The 24579-nt window shown below is 37.2% G+C and overlaps 1 protein-coding gene across 1 annotated transcript; it reads right to left on the bottom strand.

The window, feature by feature from the left end:
* Positions 1-20304: 20304 nt before the first annotated feature.
* en2a (engrailed homeobox 2a) lies at positions 20305-22823 on the bottom strand (the record flags this gene model as incomplete). The annotated part of the gene is made up of 2 exons (XM_079837186.1): positions 20305-20621; positions 22343-22823. 2 exons carry the CDS (start codon positions 22821-22823, stop codon positions 20305-20307), a joined length of 798 nt encoding a protein of 265 aa, XP_079693312.1.
* Between the last annotated feature and the right edge of the window lie 1756 nt (positions 22824-24579).

Below are 24579 nucleotides of genomic sequence, written 5' to 3'. Positions count from 1 at the left end.
AGGAGGATTCAGCTACACTTAAAGGTGGTACCGGTGTTCTGGAGTTGTGCTGCCGTGCTGCCGGTAGGTTTAAAAGGGCATTTCCCACAAGCACATTTGGGCATGTCATGGAGAGAGAGGTGGAACGGCAGGAATGCAGAGATGTGTGCAAAGGTGCGATTATGAAAGCCTGCAGGCTGATGAGTGTGCATCAGAGAGGCTAATGCTAACCGAAACGAGTCTCTGTTTTCCTTTGTCAGATGTGACGTTTGAAATGTTGCTGAGCAATCGCACTTTCAGCTTGGCACACCAATCATTTTCAGTACTCACTTCTCATATGAATTTCTAACTGATTTCTTCATTGAACACAATGATTAGACGGGTTGATTAATGGACAGGTAAAAAAAATACTGTACAGACAGTCTGGCGTAGAAAAAGCTTAGAGTTTAATGTGAAGGTTACAGGGAGACTCTTCACAATAGTCATTTTTGTGACTTCATATGGATGGTTAAAAGCTGCCAAGCTTTTTTTTTTTTTTTTTTGGTGAGAAATAATATCTCACAAAATGAAGATGGCAGCCATTTTTATTGCAGTGTCCAACAGCGCCCCCCGGGTCTCTCTGTAGCTCTTGTGGAGCGAGCTTATGGATTTTGTGTGTGAAAGAACAAGGTTCTCACTCTCCTGCATTGCTTGCATATATTCAATATCAAAGCCACAATGGCATTTTAAAGGGATCACTGGCAGGCAGCCAAAGCATAGAGCCTCTCTCTTTTTGGTGGCTGTCCTGGCTTTCTTGCTTTCTTCCTATTACTCATGTCCTCGTGCTGATGGCAGTGTAACGTCTGACTCTTCTCAAAGCTTTACCCAAGTGCTGGAGCGAGACATTGGATGTATTAGGACAGCTGCCTCCATTTTAGGGAGGAGTTTTGCAGAGGAAGATGGATACCCTTTCCACAGTACCAGAATTTGCAGCGTGAATCAGTTTAGACTTGAGGCATCGCCTGCAATATTTAGCTATGTTTTGTCGTTCGACGTTCGTTTGTTAAAGATTTACCCCAAATTTGCTTCAATTGCATTCGTTGTGTTTACATGAGATTATACATTTGATGGAACACTATGAATGGTGCTGTGGGTGCAAATTTGACCCGTCTCAAATGAAAGCAAATGTCCTTTTAATGGCTCTTTCGACCTTCCGCATAGCTATGATGACATTCGAAATATCTTTTTTTTTTTTTTTTTTTTTTGCCACTCACACAGATTTTTTTTTTATCTGCTTTTAAATGCATTTCTGGAAGTGATATTGTTTGTTAGTTAGTTAGTTACAAATATCCAAATAAAATGGTGCCCTCAGGCTCTCAGGATTTCACTGGTAAATGATGATGTGCTCTAATCTGCTGTGAAATGTTAATTGTCTTATTCCTTTGTATATTACACATGCATGTTTAGATTTTTTTTTCAACCCCTAGGTAGCACATTAGACAGATAGTATGACTCTAAAATATATTACATCACACATTATTTTAGTAGGATTTAAAAATATTTTAACTAAAAGTTTAGTTATTTGATTGTGCCCTTTACGTTATGTTTTTATTTAAGCGTATATATACGATTCTTTATTTATTCTCTTGGAATATTGTCTTTAATGTTCCCTATCCATATCTCGACAGTGTCTCTAAAGATGATTTTCATTATATATCAGTATTATTGTTGTAAATAGCACAAATAATAACAAGTGCACGTTTTGTTGCAAACGTTCATTAAAGTATATACATCTAGGAAAAAGGAATGCATTTTGAAAAGTGTAGTGTCCTTTAAAAATATTATTTTGCCAATTTGAATAAATGCAGTAGTATTATTAACATTAAATAAACAATTCATTTTAAATTGCTTTGATAAATCGATGTTGTCTTGTGTTCATGAAAAATGTAATTAAGCCGTTTCGTCACTGTAGATTTAATTATTTGTGTAAACAGTGTTATTCTTGTTGTTATTTCAATAAAAATTGTCCTTTAAATGAGAACAGTCTATTTGTGCTTGAAAAAAATATTTTATCGATTCATGTGTGATAGAACTAGGATATGAGCGAGGCTGGTTTAGAGTGTGTATAAAGCCACAAAGGTGCTATTGACAGTGTGTGTGTGTGTGTGTGTGTGTGTGTGTGTGTGTGTGTGTGTGTGTGTGTGTGTGTGTGTGTGTGTGTGTGTGTGTGTGTGTGTGTGTGTGTGTGTGTGTGTGTGTGTGTTGGAGGGCGGATTTGTGGCTTAGTGTCTGAGGCCTTGTCCTTCAGTATCTGAGGTACACAATGTTCTGGAAGATTCGGCCCCTTGAGTGACCCATTGGCCCTGAAATCTGGCTCATAACTGGAAAAGCTTTGATTTGCGAGACTTATGAGGGGTCTTTCTGTTATTATTTGTATAGCTAGAAACAGTATTTTTTTTATTACAGGAGTATGCAACATAATATAAAAGATAATAATACAAATTATAGAAAGGGATGATTTACATTCACAATTGCCCTGTGTATTTCAATAATGCTTGTGTGCTGATAAAATATAATGCAAGTTTAACATGTATAAACCTTCGAAAAGTACAGTTGTACAACTGACAGTTGTAATGTACACATTATGTAATGATGCACAGTGATTATATAATACATTATAACAATTTTGGTACTGTGCGTGAGGACAGGAAATGGGAAGAACAGTGGGAAGAAAAAAAAATGACTTTCAGTGTTGTAAAAGTTCTAAAATGTTGTTTACTAAAGGTTTGAAAATATGCAGGTTGTTCCAAACACATCCGCGATGAGGCTAAAATGTCATATATATATATATTATATTATACTGTTCTTTTTAAAAAGAAATATTTAAGAGTACTTACGGGGTTTATATTTTCAGAGACTTTTAATTCTTTTATGCCTAAAATCTACTAAATTACGTTTTGCGCATGCTAAAACAAAGCTGTTCAAATTTAGGGTCTGTCACTTATTCTTTGTCAGTTTGTTTGCAGAGAACTATATGCCATCATGCCAGTCCTTTCATAGCGCATTCATAATTATTTGAGCCGAGTAGTAAACATCGATTTAATAATGGCTAACTGGCCCAGCACAAGCATAACTGATTCAAGGCTATGACAGATGAAATGCCAATCTTCGCTAGTTCATTTGGTTTACTTCATGAACTCCTGCGCATATGATTGAGGAGTCCTTATATTTTACTTAAATGCATGTAAGGCCAAACACAGCTCAATGTTAGGTGTATGACTGTTTGTCCTTGTATGCTTTTATTTCTAATTAATGGCTTTTCAAAGTTGCTGGTGCTATTTACTAGAGCATTATATTATGCGTTGTTCGAAATCTTTGCTATTTTGTTTGAATCAGCCTATGAGTCAAAAACTTGATATTAAATAACATTGTTGAGGGTTCTGTGGAACTCAAAAACAATCCTTTTCAGATTTGCTTCCTTTTCTCGTTGCATGATGTTATTTATGTTTCACTTTTTATTTTATTTTATTTTGTTTTGTATTGTTGTTTGCATGTTTTCTAAGCTGTCTGAATGATTTATTACGTTTTAAAGGAGAGTTAGAATGTTTGTTTGTTCATTCCATCATCCCTAAAGGAATAGTATTTTAATGAAATATCATCTATAATCTCTCTCTCCCCCTCTCTCTCTCTCTCTCACTTTTCCTTTCACAGCTGCTGATCACTTAATTGCCTTTTAATTATTCGGAACGATGCGATGTGTCCCTGTATGCCCCTTTTTAACATAAAATCACTGATAAATACAAACCTTACTGCTCCCCCTGTGACTGTAGATATATGTCAAATATTGCCTCATATGCAAACAGTCCGTTTGGTTTTATTCTTTCTCTGTCTTCAGCTGTGGTTGTATATTTTTCCCAAGCGGTGTTTTGATTGAACTATTGAGAGGTGATACTGCGATTTAACCTCGACCCACCCCTTTTTATTCTGTCAGGTGCTGAGGCTCGCCAAACAGTCAAAGCGTTCAGACTCATTAACAGTTACAGGGGTAAATTTCGTTTTGATGCCGGTCTGCTAAATCATGTGTTGATGGGTTGAAAACCAAATGAACTGGTCACAGTGATTTAAAGGCCAAGTGGTTAATCCTAGCAAAGAGTCTGTGACGTAAACACCAAATGAACACTGCAGCTCTTCGATAAGAAAGAGCTGCGCTTAAGCACGCAAACATCCCAAATATCAATTTCACGTCTGGTCTCCCACTGACACTCAACGTGTGAGAGTGCAGGGGTTACACCAAATAGGGCCTTGGCAATAGTATCATGTTATCTTCTATCAATTAGTGCCTAAAGGGGATTAACCCCTGCAACACAGAGGAAGCTGATAGTATCTCTGTTGAATTGCAGGGGTCACCTGCTTCCCTCATTAGTGATGACCTCTCCCTCTCTCTCTCTTTCTGTCTGCATCCCTCTGTCATTTTTATATATTTACTAGTTTAATAGGGGAAGTAGACTGATATGTTTTTGTGGACATGTTATCATGGATGTCTTTTGGAAGGAGGGTTAGATATTCGGTGATTAGTCACGCTGTGTTGTGTTTTGCTGGTGTTGTTCAGGTGAGAGTGAATCAGCAATGTATTCAGAGTTGACAGCATTTCTTTTATAACAAGGCCAGCAGAATGAAACTCAACAGTTTGAGTCTGGCTAATGTTAGTGTGTCATGGCACACAGGGAATAAACTGCTGCTGACCTTACTCTGTATTCATGAACCTGTGCTGGTGTTAGTATCTCTTCAGGAGAAGTTAGGGACCCACTTTATATTAGGTGGCCTTAACTACTATGTACTAACATTTAAATTAATCATTTGATACAATGCACTTATTGTGTACATACATACATTACCTGCATGTAATTACATCTGGAATTAATTTCTGTAGTTACATTTCTGTTGAGACTTCCCTTACACCAAACCCTACCCTTAAACTTACCCATACCAGCTCACCTGTTCCTAACTTTACCCGTATCCCACCTCAATATCCGCAAAAGGGTTTTGCAATACAATATGAACACAATAAGTACATTGTACTTACTTTTTGATGCAAGTACATTGTAGTTAAGGCCACCTAATATAAAGTGGAACCGAAGTTAGATTTTATAACAATACCTTTAAAGGTGCTCTAAGCGATGTCACACGTTTTTTTAGGCCAAAACATTTTTTTGTCACATACAGCAAACATCTCCTCGCTGTCCGCTAGCTGCCTGTCCCCTGAACACACTGTAAAAAACACGGTTTCTGTAGTCCGCATAAGCTCCAGAAAATGCAACCAAAACAAACGTGGGCAGTCTGGACAACGAAGCATAACAAACAGTGCTCCAGCCAATAGCCGACAAGAATGATTTGGGGGTGGAGCCCAAGTAATATTTTGAAAAAATTTGGGAGTCATGTTATTTTAAATATAACAATCATTGAAAGTGCAAAGAAAGACATATATAAACGATAATATATTTTAGATGTGGCATGGTAGTTACCGTTTACCAGTTTGTATAGAGGCGTTTAGTAGTTCACCTAACAATGAAACTTTACTATCAACATACCTTCATGCTGTTCCAAAACAGGTTTTTTTTGTGGAATATAAAATAAAATATTTAGCATATTGTTCAAGCTGCTCATTTACATACAATGAAAGGCTGCTAAATTAATAATTTTCAGTGTCAACTTCCCGCCATTATAGTAGTTTGTAACACGTTACATTCTGTACAATCATTTACTTTATGTATCATAGAAGAAAAAAAGACATACAGATTTGGAGCAACATGAGGTAGTGGCATGTCCACCCTGGGTGAATTTTTCGATCATGTTTCGATCAACCTACATTGTTTAGGGCCTTTTTGGAACTCAAAGAATCATTTTCAGATGTGTTTTGTTGTTTCTTTTCTCATTGCAAAGATTTTCTCAGCTCTATGCATGGTTATGTTTCTCTTTTTATTTTTATTTGCATGCTTCCTAAGCTGTCTGAATGATTCATTAAGTTTTGAAGGAGAGGTTTGTTTTATTCCCTTCATCCCTAAAGGAATAGTATTTTAATGAAATATCATCTCGCTCTCTGTCACGTTTTTTTTTTCTTCTTTTTTTCTTCTTGAACTAGGGTGCCCCATGAGGGGCACAGACTCTTTCAAGGTGGCATGAAGCATGACCCAACCTTCCTCGCAATATTAATGATGATAATAATAATAATCATTTAAGGTATTTATCAACCATTAAATAATCAAAGCTGCCAATATAGTAGAACGACTGTGATTCAAACCAAGTGTATTATATCTGATTTCATTGATGGTTCCATCTCTTAGTTTGGGGATAGCCAATGCCAATTTGGAATATTGGGGTGGGACCTGGGTTGGCCAGTCAAATTTAGGTCTCCTATCTGGACTCACCCTTGACAGTGACCCTAGATGATGACAGAAATGGCTTCTTTAAAAAAAAATATATATTCCTGCTAAGATTTGTACTAGTGAATTAAGGTAGGTAAGAAAATACTTTCGGTAAGTTGAAATGTCCTATGTGAAATGAGTTACATTTTAAAAATGTTTTTAAATCAGCAAAAGTTGCTGCTTTTTGACCTCATATTAATTGAGAGACTACAATTCAATATTTATAGTTATAAATATTCATTCGTGAGACTGCAGGACCATTTGAAATGAACTTGTGAAGGCAAAGAGAAGTTTAAGACAGACCAAAAGAAAAGTGAAAAAGAAAAGGTGAACAGTTAAAAGATTTAAGATATCCATTTTCCCTTACCCAAACAATATACTTTTTAACCAAAAATCTTGATGTTAACAAGCACATGGACGTCGACTACCCATAGGCGAATCTCATGAAAACGTGTTTATGGTTCAGAAGAAAAAAGAAAATAACAAATTGCATTTTGCATAAACTAAATGACCTATTTGCAATGCATTAAAATGGTTTGCATTGCATCGTGACATTCTTTTCACAAGAATTAAGCACATTTACCCCTAAATTCTCATTACTGTAAGTTGAATTTCTGTCAACTTAAGTTCAAATAGTTGAATTATCATTAATGTTATTTTTAGAAATGAATTTGTGCGCTCATAATTGGTCTCTATTGCTGCAGAAAGTTCATGAAGAACAACCTGTTCCAGCTGAAGCTCCATGAGCATCAGGAAAAGAACACTTGCGTTTTGTTTTAGCTGCCAGTATTTTTACAAACAAAATGTAATTCGTTTAGATGTTCTCTGCTGGAAGTCTGTTTTTATTGCTCTATTTTGTAATAGGAAGTGTGACTTGAAATTGAGCTTCATTAAAATCCTACATACTGAGGAGAAAGTTTGAGTACAGTTTTGATTGATTATAAAAAAGATTGTATTAGAGGGCTAAATCAGTAAGGCTGTAAATATGTTGTCTGTTCTTAACTGAAATTACAGCAAAAAAACAAGACGGCAAATTTATGACCCATGCCGGAGCACTGTTATAGTTTATTTAATGAGTTTTCACAAACCAGAACACAATGTTTCATAGGTGTGTGATTTGTGCTGAGAGCAGTGCATGTCTCACAAAATTATTTGCACAATTAATTCAGACCGTTGTCCACAACACAGATTTTTTTTTCCCACACAATGCCAGCGAAATGTAGCCAGTCATTTGTTGATAAATTTATAACAAGCAGTCCTCCATAACAAGCAGTCCCAAGCATGCATCAATGTCCTCTCAGGAAAATGATTCTGATGACTTTGAAATCAGTGTATATGTTTTGATTGTGCGCACAAATTGTCAGACTTGTTTTAACGAGTAAATAAATATGCATAAAATGTTTTTTTATTTAATTGTTGCAGTACTTTACAAGCCACAGGGAAAGTGTTGTTATAGAAGAAAAAATATTCACTTACAATTATGAAAAATAAAAAACAAAACTGCAGCTAAAACTTTCCTCAGAGATAATGCTGATGATGCAGTATTTAGTTTTACTACCCATATTTAAAGTGGCCATTTATGACTTGTTTATCTACATTGTCCAACCAGTAAATCACAAGAATTGGGGATTGACACTAATTTCATGCTTTGATTTTGATTCACAAGCTTGCGATTCAATTTCAATTCGATATCGAATAATTTGGAAATGTATCAAGTATACTGTACTTGATACATATCCAAATGAATCGATATTGAATTGAAATTGAATTGCAAGCTTGTGAATCATGGCAAATGTACTAATTTTGTAAACTATTCAGGGAGTCAGTTGGTACTACATTACTACAATGTTGAAGGTTAAAAGTAGTCGATTTGTATACAAACACTTAAATTATCAGCATGACGGTGAATTATGGGTTGAGTGATTTATCAAACGTGATGAATGAAACAATAACAACTGCAATAAATGTCTAGAATGTGTGTGACAATGTTTTGTAGCAAAAATATCTGGTAAGACACAAATCCTTATTAATTTTAACATAGTGACCTTTTTTTCAAACATTATGAAATTCCACACATTCTCTCGTGTCGCTTTTGTACTTTTACATAATACCGGTGATTGTATAATTTTAAGTTTCTTAAACTTAGGAGAAGAAGGTTTGACACCACCCTTGAAATGATGCAATCCTCTGTAGCCAATCAGAATCCTTCTTTTTAATGGCCGCATATTAGAAAGCATGAATGAAAGGCTGTTTTATTTATTGCAATATGTGCTTAGACTCTGAAATGTGCAACTCAATGTAAAATACAATTGCATACTTTAACACCTGAGATTCTTTTTCAAATCTTATGTCAGTTAGCACACAGAAAAGATTGTGTATCTATTTTTGTGCATTTCTCCTTTTCATGTTCTCTAGTCATTTTCCCTCTCCGCTCATGCCGTTTTAATAAAGATGCTGCCACAGACTTTCATTAACTGGGTGCTTCGGGCAAATATGCAGTAAGAAAACACACGCTGTCTTTGGCCTTCCAGCTGTGTGGATGTCCATCAAACTCTGTAATGTTTTTTTATACTTCAAAAGAGGTAATGTAATTGACTTGACAGACTTTTGACATGTTGGTAAAAAAATGGCTGCTACTTTCAATCAGCTGTACTTCACAGTCAACTTCAGTGAAAGAAGTCATGCAAATGATAATATTGTGCGTTGTGATATAATGTAAAAAAAAATGTAATAGGTTTGATTGTACAAGCAAGAACAATATTTGTATCAGTGCACAGTTGTATTGTACTTTTACGTTGTTTTTTTTTCATACACTAATTACATTGTTTTAATATGTTATATTAAAATGTATTTTGCCTAACTGGACACTAGTCAGTAGAATAGGTTTTGCATTAATTCAAGTTCATAGACACTTTTATTAAAATTACTATAATTTGCTTTAAAACATCAACACTGTTTTCAGTTTACATAGAACATAATGGTAATATTTAATTCTAGACTTTTTCTTGTTTTGTTTGGTACATTAGTTCAGAGAGGGCATTTTTTTGTGTCATAGCAGAAAGGTGAATTTAATCATAAAAAGCATTGTGATAAATTCTGCCAATTTTTTTTTATACCGCGATAGATTTTTAAGGTGTTAAACTTATTTGACTTATGTCTGCACACTCTCAGTTTTAACGTCAGAGTAATTTGGCTGTGCTGTTCTGCAAGGAAAAAAAATAATGATAATCTTCCTCCATGCGATATGGTAAGTTAATAAAACTATTTTTAGCATAGAAGACTTGGACAGTAGCCTCCACAGCACAGGCCTTGCAGACTCATCTGTGTTTGGTGGAAATGGCATAGAAAAGAGTTAATTATTTCCACCCAAACCCAAAATGCCTCTGTCTCTCTCTACAGATTGGCTTGTGATTTGCATGAGGATTTTGAGAAGCTTTTCAGCATGTTTGCCATGTCTGTCCTGGCTGTCTGTTTAAACAGGCCCCGAGTAATGAAGAAGAGAAGATGGAAGGAAGGAAGGAGGGAGGGAGAAAAAAGGAGGTGTGCTAAACCCTGGTTTCCCTCCTCAGCCCTTTTGGGATATGAAGGCCCCAGATGGTGTAGGGGTGTGAAAGCAACATTGTGTGTGTGTTTGTGTGTGTTTGTGTAAGTGTGCGTCTGTCTTTCTGTCTGTCTGTCTGTCTGTTCGTTCCAAAATCAGGGGCATCCTTAGTAAAAGAACCCGGCCCTGATGTCATCTGTGTGAAGCTTGTCTCTGTCTCTGAATGGAGACAAAGGAGAGTGGACACAACTCCCCCCTCCCCATTATCTTTGTCCCCGTTGCCCTCTCCAGCCCAGAGCCTGACACCCAGTACTGAGGGCTTTGATTAGCCAAGTGGAGACACTGGGGGGTCACACTACCCTCTGCCCTGATTAGCCTGCACTTGGCCACTGCTGACCCCTCCTTCCAAAGAGAATCATGTGAGGGATCTGGAGATATTGAGACGGGGCATTTGGGAAGGAACATAATGCACCTTGACCTGTCTAGACTCTGCTGTTAACAAATGGATAATGTGACCTTTTTCATGTTGTTGATGTAGTGTTTCTACCCTCTCCCTCTCTCTCTCTTTCTCTCTCTCTCTCTCTCTTTTATTTATTTATTTATTATTTTTTTTACAGATAACTAAGGTAACTAATTGCACTGTAGTTTGAGGATTTTAGAAGTATTCAGAGAAGTGTTTATCGAAGTATTCCGGGGTTTTTTTTGTATAGAAACTTTTAAACTGGGATCATTCCCAGTGAAATTTTCTTGACATGTTTCCGCCACAAGTCAGAACAAAATGAACATTTTCCCCACATTGTGAGACGTCACATTTTCTGTAAGTATTTTTATTAACCAAAATTAATCTCTGCATTTGGTGTTGATTTATGAAGATAGTCTAGCAGTCTTTCAGTTTGGGATAAAGTTTGAAATGATCTTTACAAGAATGTCATATATGTCACATTTAAACAAATACATGGTAGTTGATGTAAATATTACTCTACAGTCTAGGTGTAACAGCATCAATTATGTAATTTATTGGTGTTTTGTAATGTATTCTGTTATTTCCAGTATTGATGTTAATTAGTTTATTAAAGAAAAATAAAATATTTACTTTGTATGTGGGTTTCATATCTAATGTTGCACATGGACGAATGTTGTTAACTATGAAAAAATATTAATTTGTTACACTTAAGGTGGGATGTACTGAATCTTAAAACTACATCATTGTCCTTACTTTCTTGTATTATTATGCTGAGTCAAGGTCTCTGGTAAAATATGATGATTGTGCCTTTTGGGAGCTAGATACACAAAACCTGATGACAGGTGAAAAATTTGGTCACAAGAATATTGCATTTTCACAATATTTCTGAAATGCTGGTGTGATGGTTGTGTGTACGCTGTGGTTTTCCTTTCATTATGAATGGCTGTAGGCATAGTTTGCTCAGTGAAAGTGCAGGAAGTGCCGCTGTTGTTGTTCCTGTGCTGTGGGTGGGTACTTTGCTTTCCTACTGCTACTTGGCCATCATGCAGCAGTTTACTCAACCGATCTCGTGTCTGTGATAGTCAAGTGTCCCATCAGGTGCGATTCTGACTGGATTAGATAAATCTGACCCTGGAACAGCCGTTCTAGAGGTGGTTTGTAGGAAAGGCGGGGTGGTGGGGGTTGTTATGGCGTACTCTGTGTGGCTGCTCGTGCCCCGCCCTCTAACCAGCCACTCAGAGCCAAGAAAATGGCAGCTGCAGTGAGCTGCCAAGAGAACACCGATTCTCCACTCACCCCTCCATTTCCCCAAACCCCCCCCCCCACCCATCTTCCCCGCTCGCCTTTTCCCATGTTTTGTCACTTTTGAGGTAAAATGAACTGGAATCTTGTGTCTTTTTGCAGTCTGAATGTCTCAAGCCTTTCTCATTGATGCTTTTCTCATGGCCATGTTTTGGAAAGTGCCCAGGTTTGTGTGTTAAAATAAAACGTCCCTCACTGCTCAAAAGGAAAAGAACTAGATGTTCTAGACCTCAATCATCCATATCCTCACGCAGAGACACCTCTGCACACTTAACTCGCCACTGTATGTAACGATGAAGAATATAATGGGCGTCATTTACCTTCATACGGGGGAGGCTTTAGTAAATGCATTTCATGGCAGTCAAAACGTCATGAATGTTTTAATGAATGCTGTCATATGTATGTCATTTGTGATGAATGGATGTAGTCAGGGTTTTTCACTGTTGCACTACCACATGGCAGATGATTGAGAGTGGGGGAATCTGGACTGCTGGGGAAAAACCATAGCCAGTGCATTTGCTCAGGTGTTTACATTCAAAGCCTGCCATTCTTTGAGAATGACTTTGATTAAACTTGTCAAGTGTACGGAAATTTTGAAATAAATAATATAAAACGTATTAGATGGACACCTGAGCATTTGCAAAATCTTCGGCAGCTTTTCCTCCTGCCTTGCTGTACCATTAATTCCTCAAATATGCTTTTCATGAAGGTACTCTGATTGTATGTGCAGTATAACAATGCGTTTCTAAATTTGTAGTCTAAAGCATGTCATTTTAGATGGCTGTGGCAAAGTTTAGCTCACTAAAGTGTCTAATTAAATCGTTGTAACTCAAAAACAGTCTAAACAATGACCCGGTTTGTTTGCCTGTCTTGTGCTTGGCTTTGCCAGCACACCAGAGTGAGGCAGGGTTTGTCCACGAAGGATTTAATATAACTCTCCCTGCCCTGACTATACTATAATGGAGCAGACACGTTGTCTCTGCCCTCTCTGATATTGACTCTCTCCGAATGTGTTTGTGTATGTGAGCATGTTATGAGAATATGTCAAGGTTATTCTGTGGAAAACATGTGACCCTTCCTATTTTCCAGCTTGAGTTGATGATAAAATGGAGCTTGACAGTTCAAATGAATAGATCATTGCATGTCGGACTAAAAATTACACTCTGTATACTTGAATGCTCTACCTTTAGATGGTGTCATTGAATTTGATGCCTATGAGATTTTTTTTGTTGTTGTTGGTTTTTTTTGTATCTTACATTAATGTGTCTCACTGTTGTTGTATTTGTGAATTTATCTCTGTTACAGGATAGCAAAGAGGAACCGGGATGATGGGTCTGCCGAGATGATACAGGTAGTATTTTAGTATTTTTAATTGTATGTATATCTGTCTTTACTGCATTACTCTTTCCCTGTTCTCTACTCTCACTTTCTTTCTCTCACTGTTTCCATGAAGACAGAAACAGATTTTAACTTCATACGATCAATACAGCTGTATCAGCAAATTATAAATATTAGCAGTTTAGCTTAAGCTACCATAGTTATCCAATCATTTGTTTTGACAAGTTGCACAAATGACTTGTTCTTAATGTCAAACCTATTTGTTCAAGCGTGTTTATTTTGACAAATGTCTTCTTTAAGTATATAGCCCACTCTTTTGACATTTTTATTTTATAAATATGATCTTTATGTATTATCCAAATGAATATATCCAGAATTGAGCCTGAGCTTGGATAAATTATATTTCACCTCTCAGTACTTTTATAATTACTTGATGGCTCATCCATATGCCACATAAATATAGCTTATTTTTAAAATAGGCACAATTCACCACTGCGTTAATTGCAAATTAGTTTCATTTTAGTTACACTGTCCTGGTGTTGCTTGTAGTGTAAGTGTATTTGTGAAAAAGAGAATCTACAGGCATTTTGTTTTGCTTTAGAAACTAAGTTTAAATACGTACCAAAAATGTTTTTTGTATCAGGAAGTAGCTAGCACACACACATCGTTCACTTAATATTTGTAGACCTTTAAAGCGAATGTTTTAAGTGGTTATTTTGTCCTTCTCATAGTTAGTGGGAGTCACGGCCAATTATGTCTCTAAATGTCGTACAGTATAAGGTCAAAAGTCGCTGTGCTGTATTAAAAAGATGACAGTAACCATTCTGGAAAGGTCAACCACTCAGTTTGTTACCAAAGGCAAAGTGCCACAGTGACGCCTCTGAGCTTTTGATTTACTTTATATTACATTTAGGTAATGATATATCTCCAGTAAACTTCTACATCCAAATGTTCCCGGTTGTCCAGTCAAATTGTAAGTATGGCCTGTGGTCTTATTTGCATTCATGCCAGATTTTAAAGTTTTGAGATGGTTAATTAGGTGTAATGTGTGGCTATTTTAATTATAATTTTTAAGTGGTGTACTTCTCTAACTACTGAACACACCTGAATGTGAATACATCTACATCCGATTTTTGCATTGTGGTGGTGTTACTTTAATTTGATTTAAAGATCAGAAAACTTTTTTTTGTTAAACGAACTTTAGGAGTTGTATGTTCAGCATTGCTGTTTTATGAATCACAAATGATATATTTAATTTAGACACAATATATTAAACCGAAATCACATTTACTTGATTTCTTTTCTTAAATTGTGATTCCATATACACTACTGTTCAAAGGTTTAGGGACGCTGTCTAATGCTTAGTAAGGCTGCATTTATTTAAAAAAGAATACAGTAAAAACAGTTATATTTAAAAAATATTATTGCAATTTAAAATAACTGTTTCCTGTTTTAATATATTTTAAGTTAATGTATTCCTCTGCTGGAAAAGCTGAATTTTCAGCATCATTGCTCCAGTTTTCAGTGTCACATGATCCTTCAGAAATCATTCTAATATGCTGATTTGGTGCTTGAGAAACTCCTTCTTGAAACTCCCTCTTCTTCTTCTTCTTCTTACTATTATTATTATTATTATGTTGAAAACGGTTGTACTGTGGTCAGTAAATGTTTTAGTGGTAGTGTACTAGAAATTCTTATGAAATACAACAGAACAATTTGTATGTTATTCTTAATTGTTTTTCGTCATGTATACAATTTGAAGAATTTGTGTTGTTTTTATGACACCCATGAAGTTATTTTAAACTTCAGAGTTGTTCATAATCTTTTTTTCACACGTCGCACACCAGGGTTTTTTAAATCACACTATAAACATTAACATTTCAACAGGTGCACGTGCCACTCACTAACCTCAGCGACTGGCACTTGTACCTTACATGCTCATTAAAATTCCTCATTAAGGTTTCTTTGAATTAGCGTTACCCATGTAGTGTTGGTGGTGGTGTGTGTGTGTGTGTGTGTGTGTGTGTGTGTGTGAGACTTAAGAGCGAGGAAAAAGCAAGAGACTGGAGTTTCAATGCCTCTACTTCCTTTTGTCCTCTGAGTTGACTTCTTAGGAGCCCATTGCCGGAGTTCCATACATGAGAGATCAAGAGTTACCAAGGTGCTCAGAAGATAGACACAGACACACACTCATTCACTCAGACTCATTTCCTTTGCATGTCAGAGCCCTGCTGGGGTTTCAGTAGAGGTCACTGACACCACCAGTTGAGCTTTCCCCTAAATGAAAAACCAACCCCTGTGTATGTTTGTATTTGTGTGTGTTACTTTAAAGAAGAGGGTCCTGCATTAGTTTAGTTATGATATTATTATAGGAGTATGTTAAGAAGATGTAAACTGACTCCGTCTTATATCTATATTCTCTCATTATGGAATAGTATCAAGATGCATGTTCTGTGAAGTATTTCAAGGTAAAGAAGTAGTTGTCTGTGTGCACCTGTAAACAATGTTGAGGTAAGATAAAATACTCTTTTCTTCAACTCATTCCCATCAACTAGCTGCAGCATTAACTTGTATTGTAACAAGATTAAAATATATTTGTCCTGCGGATTAGCATTCTTTACCATCCCTTTCGTTCCTTTGCCGGACCGGTCTGTGTATGTGCAGCAGTCTTTTTGATCTGCGGTGCGTAGTGAGGACCCTGGCTTGGGTCTGGCCATCCGAGGGCCTGGTGTGAAATCGGCCTGATGTCATCCCTTTTGTCCTCCGTTTGCATCCCTCACTCCTTTAATGACGTTTCCGAACCTTGCAGGCGCATTCCTCAGTGGTCCATAGGAAGCGTTTGGAGAACTCGGGGCAGAATAGCACAGTGGGAGTGTTTGGAGTTTGGGGGGTTGAGGGTGTGCAGATCTTTTGTATGGAAAGCAGACGAGTAGACATCCGTATTCTGATACTTTCCCTCCACCTCAGGCTTTTCTGTTGTTTGTCTGAATTGGCATGATATCAGGCAAAGTTGAAGTTTGATTGAAATGGTATAATTTGATAGAAATGTAAGAACGTTGCCATTAAGGAAGCACCAAAAGTGTATAATCTTAATGTGTATCTTTATACAACAGTGTAACTGCTTGACTACAGTTTGCAATCACTCACAATAGTGTACTTCCTTGCCCTAGACTCTTCTGAGCATTATTTATGTGCACATAATTTACACTTGAACTCTGAAATGCATATATACATATTAGTGTGTGTGTGTGTGTGTGTGTGAGAGAGAGAGAGAGAGAGACAGAGACAGAGACAGAGACAGAGACAGAGACAGAGACAGAGAGAGAGAGAGAGAGAGAGAGAGAGAGAGAGAGAGAGAGAGAGAGAGAGAGAGAGAGAGAGAGAGAGAGAGAGAGAGAGAGAGAGTTAAATGTGGGTGTAAGGTGGAGAAAGCGAGAGCTGAAGGGGGTGTGGACAGGATTGGGGACTGTTCAGAGGAAATGAGCCACCTGCAGCCATGACAGGAGGTTTTGACCTTCATTTGGGGTTCTCTCTCTCTCTCTCTCTCTCTCTCTCTCTCTCTCTCTCTCTCTCTCTCTCTCTCATTATTTGCTCTCACACAAACACATACTTTTTCTCTATAGAAATCCAGTCAGGGACCTCTCCCCTCAACCATTGGGCATCACTTCCTCATACAAGGAGTGCTAGAAAAGAAATGTAGATGAGGCATTGTCATTGAGCAGGTCAGTGCATGGGAAATGCCAGTTGTCTGTGCCCCCCTTCACCTCCCCCCAGAGGACAGGTAGCCTATGAGCAGATGATTTTTTTTTTTCTTTCATTTACATATTTTTAAGAGGAAGTCAAGTTAAAAAGTTGGTTTAGAATATGTAAGACGACCAACATTGTTACCTCACTTTGTAGGTTTAAAGGCAATAATTCTGCTTTTATTTAATTTTTTTTATTCTGTTAATGTTGTAAAACATTGTATTAGGTGACCTACAAAGTTTGTATAAAGTTTTTTGGTCTGTTAATATCATAAGATATTGTATTAAGTGGCCAACAAAGTTTGTATGAAGTTTGCTGAACTGCGCATATGTAAATAATAAAACGTGCATCTAACCAGATTTTGCTTTTACCCCAAACATATTTCTTCCAAAATTGTATTTGACCAAAAAGTGTGCATTTTTATAATTTCTTTTAAATGGGTTAAATAGGCCTATGTATTTATTTGGATTTATGTCTTAAGGATTTATTTTTTGAATTTACAGTTATTTTGCGTTCGCTTTCGATCAAATCCAGGAGTTAAAAGGCTGATGTGACCAGGGTATTATTTCGTATAATCTGTTTAATTTTTATGAGATTTTGAATTGATTTTATTAATTGTTATTGCACATTTAAGTGAAAGGTTAGCGTCCGGTTTAAATTTAACACTGCAAAATTAACCAAAATTAACTACAATAAATAAATAAATAAATGCGTAGCAGTTGTTTTCAATAAAGTTAGCAATGACTGTTAATTAGCCTAATGCGTTTGTCAAAAGCAGTAGTTCTTCATATGATATTTTTAAGAAATTAGGCTTATAAAGATCGTGTTTTCTAAAAAAAGTATCATTATTTATTAGGCCTATAAAAAAAATATTATTTCTGCCCCATGTCTAAATGCAACTAATAACTGTAGTATAATTTGCATGTTGATATATCTGCGTAACGGGAACTTATTTGGGAATATCATTTTGTTTTTGTTTTGTTTTTTCAGAGGAAAATCCATTGGTTCACTCTGAATCTCGTTTCCCGGGATATTCTTGACGTTATCTCGATGCGGCATATGCTCTTAATTTGTTAATAAGAGTCGGTTTTTTTGTTTTGTTTTGGTTTTTTTCGGGGTTTTTTTTATAACTATAATAAAGTAGGTTAGGTCTGGTGAATAAGCATGTCTGTGGGCTACAGATGTTTTTGTTTCCTTGTGTGAGCATTTCAGTAAGTGGGAAGCAAACATGGTATTAGATTTATTTGTTTGTTAAACTGTGTTGTTGGGTTTTTTTTTATTTTTTTTTATAAAGGCTGGTTATGGAATAAAGTCACTTGTAAGCTATTCAGCGCCTCTGTGGCAATGATTATGTCTCTGTCGTCCCAGTCATGGTGCATGGGGCACATGGGGCAGGGCAAAGGGTTCCAACACAATTTTGCTGATACAGAGAATTCAGAAGTTAAACAAATGAAGAAGAAAAAAAGAAAAAAAAAACATCCAAATGAGCATGCGTTTGATAGTGAGTATTACATATGGCTTTATCTGCAATGCTTCTCCAATCCCTGGGCTACTGCTGAGGGTGCATTAGCGACTCACTCCTGATTTGGTAAAGCTTTGTGTGCCAGCGTCGTGACGTCATGTCCGCTGGGCTCAGCTCCCATTTGATGAGAGCATGGCACATTCTTTTCCACCAAAGAGCAAGATAAAACTGCAGCGCGAGATACCTAGTTATTAAATCTTAGAGAAGAAGCAAATAAAGAAGCTAAAGAGACATTGAGAATTATTATTCTTATTGTTTATTTAATTCTTATCAAGATTTCAGGAGGCAGTTAATTACACAATTAATACGTACGTGATACAAATTATTTACACATATAACAAACAGTACCTGTAAACACAAAATAAAATTGTATTATCTTAATTTTTCTCTTTTTTCAGCTTTCAACATAGCTTTTATAGATAGATCTTCGCTGATGAGTAAATTCATTAGGTCGTATATATCAGATAGAAGGCCATATTCATAGATATGCTCATATGCAATTGAACTAATACTGTTTCTCTGATTCGGCACAGTTCTGTGTTATTAAGTTCGCACTTGAACTTGTAAGGCAAAGTGTGTTAAGTTTGGTGGCTATATAGTCACACACTCTTTTCAGGTATAAAACAAAGAGATTCAAAAAGTAAAAATTCCACAATTTTGGTAGGCTATATGGATACAGTCTGCAACTTAAATCTCGATCATACCGTTTTAACTTTTCTAAACACGCGTGAATATGCCTAATATGACAATTTGCAGCTTTCATGCAAAGGCCCCAATACCTTTTCATTCACATAAAGAAGTTATTGCAATATAAATAAGCAATTTAAACACCTTAGAAATCTACTCTCACATAAAAAGCAACACCGGTCATTGGATAAAGTTTTTTTCCTTAATATAATCTATATAAATACATAACAAATATGAAGTCAACATTAAAACAGTATTTTAACATCTGCCATACAGTAAACAGCTGGTTTGCTTAATTTTTTTTATTCGATAGTTGTGTGTTTATATATAGTATATTTATATATTTGTTTATTTTTCTCTGTGATGTGTTGTGGCGCTTGTCCTGGCTTTTGTCAAGAGTGCGCATAAGCGAAATCATTGTCAGTGCTACACGTTTATAGGCAGCATTATAATGATTAAAACATACTTTGCTACAAAAGATGATTATATTGCTCTTTTATAAAAACTATGTATGCGATTTAAGACGCTGCGGTACATTTGTTTATTTTAGCGCACATATTTGAAATGTTTTGACCAGGCTATGAATGTTATTTCGTAGCTATGTTAGGCTTTCTCACATAGTAGTTCAACCAGATAACCTATGCACTGTTAAAGAAGTTTTTGCGATTTATTTTTTACCCTCAATTTACTCTTTAAAATAACCAGGCTAAGACGGTGAACTTATTTACAATACAAAGAACAGTGTTTTTTTTTCTTCTTCTTTTTATTTTGATAAAAATTCCTGCTGAGATCCGACGATTGCTGCGTCCATTTTGTATCAAACCAAATGATACGACAAACGTGGAAATAAAACAACTCCTAATGCATTTGATATCACAGTTGCCTGGATGCAGCAGAAAAGACTCTTTGGACTTAAGCAAGGTTTTCGCATTTTTTTTCCATGAACTAAAAAAAATGTAGTATATAAACGCGCGTTGCGCTATAGTGGAAAACGCTTGGTTCTAGTGACAGCATGACAAAGAAGAGCGATAGAAACACTTGTTTCTCAAGAGAGCCACTCTGCCCAAGTGCAAAAAACGGCTCCTATATAGCCTATTTTTGAAATAATCTGACCATTATTTCATAAGAGAAGTGTATTCAATAAATGTATTTTGTCATAAATCGATAGGCTATAGCCTCTATTTAACGTTAGTAATGCTGGTATATTTATTAACTGGCCCTTTTATTCTTTTGAATTATTGCATTGTAAATATAACCTTGCGCCCCCTCCCTCCCTCTCATTCCACCCCACCCCACCCATCACCTCACCCCTCCCGCTTTCTCTGTCTCAGTCACTGTCTGATTTGTCTTCCTTTGACGTGGTGCTGTGGTTGTACAGTCCCTGCGCCATCAGGTGTAATGCCAGACCGTTCTTGGTGCCGGTGGCTTTTTTGATTTTGGCCCGCTTATTCTGAAACCAGATTTTGATCTGCGATTCATTGAGGCCCAGTTCCTGCGCCAGACTCTGTCGTCGCTGCTCGGTCAGGTAGCGGTTGGACTGGAACTCGGCCTTTAGTCTCTGGAGCTGCTCCGCAGTGAAGGCCGTGCGTGGTCGTTTGTCCTCCTTACTTGCGTTTTTCTTCTTTGGTTTGCGAGATCTGGGACCTGCGTGTGTGGATGAAATAACACACCGTTTTTAGAGCGAAGCACAAATTGCATAACAGGCCCAGTATTATCTGTTTTTATGTTCATGCGGGGCCTGGAGAGAGGGGGCTGTAAACATGTGCTACGAAGTGTTGTAATTTATTAATCTATTTTACGTAGGCTATATTTATTTATTTATTTATTTATTTTGCGTCACATTAGGGTGTGAGCTGTATGGATCTCTCTCTCTCTCTCTCTCTCTCTCTCTCTCTCTCTCTCTCTCTCTCTCTCTCTCTCTGAGTGGAGGCTACATTAATAGGTAATGCGGGAAACCTCAGAGATGAAGCAGAATTTTGATGAGGGATTCGCGCCTTGTTCATATTGGACATTTCTTAGTTAAAAAGCCTTTGTAGACATCGAAATGGGATGAGTAGCCTATGGTCATATGGCGATCATACGTAAAAATTAACCCATTCGACATCATAAATGACTAGTGTTAGTCTAGCGCACTAAGAAAATGAACGCTTAACGACACTGAAAACGCTCCGACTAGAGTTGGATAATAATGTCATGGATATTTGAATGTAAAAAATCAGCACAACGAGAAGCTGACGTGAACATTTTCAACGTGAAAATAAATAGCCTAATACCCTGTCGCGCCAGTCTTTCGTTTTAACAATAGTTAACAGGCCAATGGATTTCCTTGAACAAAAATAAAAGGATATAAAAATGATAGACTTGAGTGCGAAACACGCTCTCTCGTAAACAATTCTATCAATCAGCACTCCACTCTTTCATTTAAGCTGTAGGCTAACTGAGAGATCATACATTTACTATTCTAAAAATAAAAAAAAACAATCGACGGACTAGGCTAAATGACCTCTTGTTCAAGTTTGCTAGCATTCAGTAGCCTATTCACATAATGTTTTCTTCTGTTTTGAATTATTAGCAATATACTAGTTTTCGGTAAATATTCAAGTTACGAAATAGGCCTACTTTACAGAGCATAAACACTCATGAGAAGCTGCTTATTCAGAATATAGTAAATGCGAGGCCTGCTCCATTGTCAAAAATATGCTAATGAAATATCAACAAAGAGGGAAGGCTTACAGGGCAAAACCTTTGACAAAACCAAAAACCTGTATGTATGTATGTATGTACAGCCATTCAGCGTTTCTGTTATATTTTATTTAGCCTACATATATTTTATTAAAAGTAGATCCATCTTGACACATTCTATGTCCTATTCTCTTCCTTAAAACGATAACAAAACTAGCTTACATCATTATCAATCCACAAGCGAACGGTATGGAATTCAAATGAAAGACAATTCAAATATATAAATAACTCTAAAATAATAAGTTTGATCGTATTTGCGAAAATTTCGTTAAAACTACTTTTACACTTTTCGCAACATTTAAATTGACGATCTTAAGCTATTTTGAGGACCCTTGTCGTTTTGCAAAAGCTATAGGCTATACGATATAAATCCCATCGTAATGTTTCAGTAGCCTATAAATGTTCAGACATGAAAGATATATGAGATTTTAATTGGGCTATTCCGTTATCTTTAGTGAATTGTAAAAATGGGTTTGGGTTTGTTTTAGAATTAGTCTACCCTCTACAATTGGGATACGCGATTAAAATCGAATACAGTATAGATTAGAACTTGTAGTAGCCTACTTTGGATAAATTTAACAGATCTCCCGGCATGTGGTTTAAGAAAATGAAGGAAAACGTACCTGACGACGGCCTGTCCGAGTAGCGTGTGCAGTAAACCCAAGCGGGCCACAGCATAGACTGACTAGGGTGTCCGTTTGAATTGCTCTGTGAACTATCCGATTCTGAACCCAGGCACTGATCCACATTCTCCCCGCGGGGCTTCAGGGGCTCTTCGCTCTCTATCTCAGCCTTCTTTCCTCCGCTGCTCGTGTGCGTTGTGGAAGTTCCCTCTGCTGGAACAGTACTTCCCACCTGTCCCGTGCTAGGACCCGTAGGGTTGTGATTCTCTCGAGCGCCGTGATTGCCCTCATCGCGCGTGATGTTCGCTTCTTTCTTACGGCCAAAGTCCGGCCGCAGGATGTTATCGATGAAGAAGTTTGTGATTCGGTGCGGGAGCTGCAGGTTCCCTGGAGCTTGCAGAAGGGGTCGTATGGCACTGTTGGATTCGTCCGCTGCTCCTCGCTGTTCCGCGTCTCTTGCGCTCTGCTCATTCTCATCCATGCTGAGACACACTCTCCACTTTCCGTCCTTAACCCTTTATCGCTCTCCCGCACTCAGGCAGTCGCACCCCACTCCGCGGGCGACTCCGTCCACTTTGTTCACTTGAGGAAAATTTTAAAAACTGAGCAAGAAAATCTGTCAGTGAGTTTTAGCGACAATAAAAAGCCTTTGCGCACCGTGGTCACAAAGGAAAAACATAGTTACGGCTTCCAGTCACGGAATGTTCTCTGTTTAAGGTTGATGAACCGTAACTTTCCAGTTTGGTGCAATTTGTTTTGTGCGCAATGCAACTATGGAGGCTTCAGTGGCTACTCTGAGAAGTGGGGCTCCTAACTGCTCCTGAAATACTTTCACTCCGGATTTTTGTTCTTATTTTTAATACGAGCCCCCAGTGACGTTACACTCCGGTATCCTAGACACGTGCCTTCGACCAATAGAATAGTCTGGAGATAGTCACATGGCCCTAATTCGCGAGTAACAGACAACACTCATCCTTGCACTTTTAAAGACACAGTGCTTCACCAAAATACAAATTCAGACCGTGCCAAAAACGCAGCCTGCATACTGAACACGGACTTCCCATTTTTCTCTTAATCATAGAGGTTTACCTGTAGTGCAATTATTTCTGCTATGCATATTTTTTATACATGTATCATTATCCAGATTTGGACGTCAACTCACTATCCGAATGCACTCACGAAACCGCAGATTTTTTAAATCCGATTTTTTTTCCCAGATTATCATTTTTTGTACTATTGATACTGTTAAGTACTGTAAAGTTTTCAGCAGGGGAATGTTTTATTGTATCACTTATATCACAGTTTTTATCAACTGTGAAAATGGGTAATGTACCTGCATATGGGCCTAACACATAATGCGTCAAACCAATAGGCTACTAGTGGAGAAATCGTTTCCGCAATGGAGTGCTTGCTGTTTCCAAACCATAATAACATTACAGTTTTCTTCATGTTTGATGCATAAACATTTTATTTATATGAAGAGCAGTACGAGAACTTCCCGTTTCTCAATGTTTAAAATGTATAGCCTACAATTTACATCCTGTACAGCGATACAGATTTTCAGCATTGTTATTACAGAATCATGAGTAGGTACACACTATTTATACGCAATAAAAAAAGTTAATAAGCCTTAAACAGAGCCTATATGCACTGTGGCAACGGCTGGAAGCTTGTATAGCGGATACGGTTCCTGACTCGCGCTCTCCAGGTACTACGGAGCACCAAATCCATGCATTGCGCACATCTTTGTGATTTACATAAATTTTATCACGCAGCCTGAGTCGTTATATCTATGAGGAATGGCGCATATAAGGAGCCCATTTGGCTACATTGACTGTGACCTTTACTGTGTAGCTATAGCACATCGAGCACATCAACAATAACAACGATTTGGCTAGCATATGAGCTTTTGAATCCTTTGTATAACATTTGTAAAGACATCACCTTGTCGGAGCTGCCAGGTTAGTCTAGATTCTCCCAGTGAACGTGCAGAATGACTTTTACTGAAGAGGTTTCTCAAGAGGCCCTCTGTGATTGCATTTCTCATTATGAAGTGTTTCTGGCAAGCCGAGACCGTGCCATCTCTTTTCAAATTGGTGCACATTATCTGCTTAACCACGTCTTTTTAATGCCACTAACAAGGTAAATCTTGTTTTCTATTTTTCATGATTGTTTCCTTTTAAACAAAATGTTACAGCCTATAGCCTATATATAATCTTCCATTCTGATTTCATATT

The sequence above is a fragment of the Gobio gobio genome (assembly GCF_949357685.1).
Source record: "Gobio gobio genome assembly, chromosome: 2".
Lineage (NCBI taxonomy): Eukaryota > Metazoa > Chordata > Actinopteri > Cypriniformes > Gobionidae > Gobio > Gobio gobio.
Note: the sequence above shows the minus strand (reverse complement) of the source record. Positions and strands in the feature narration are given on the sequence as shown.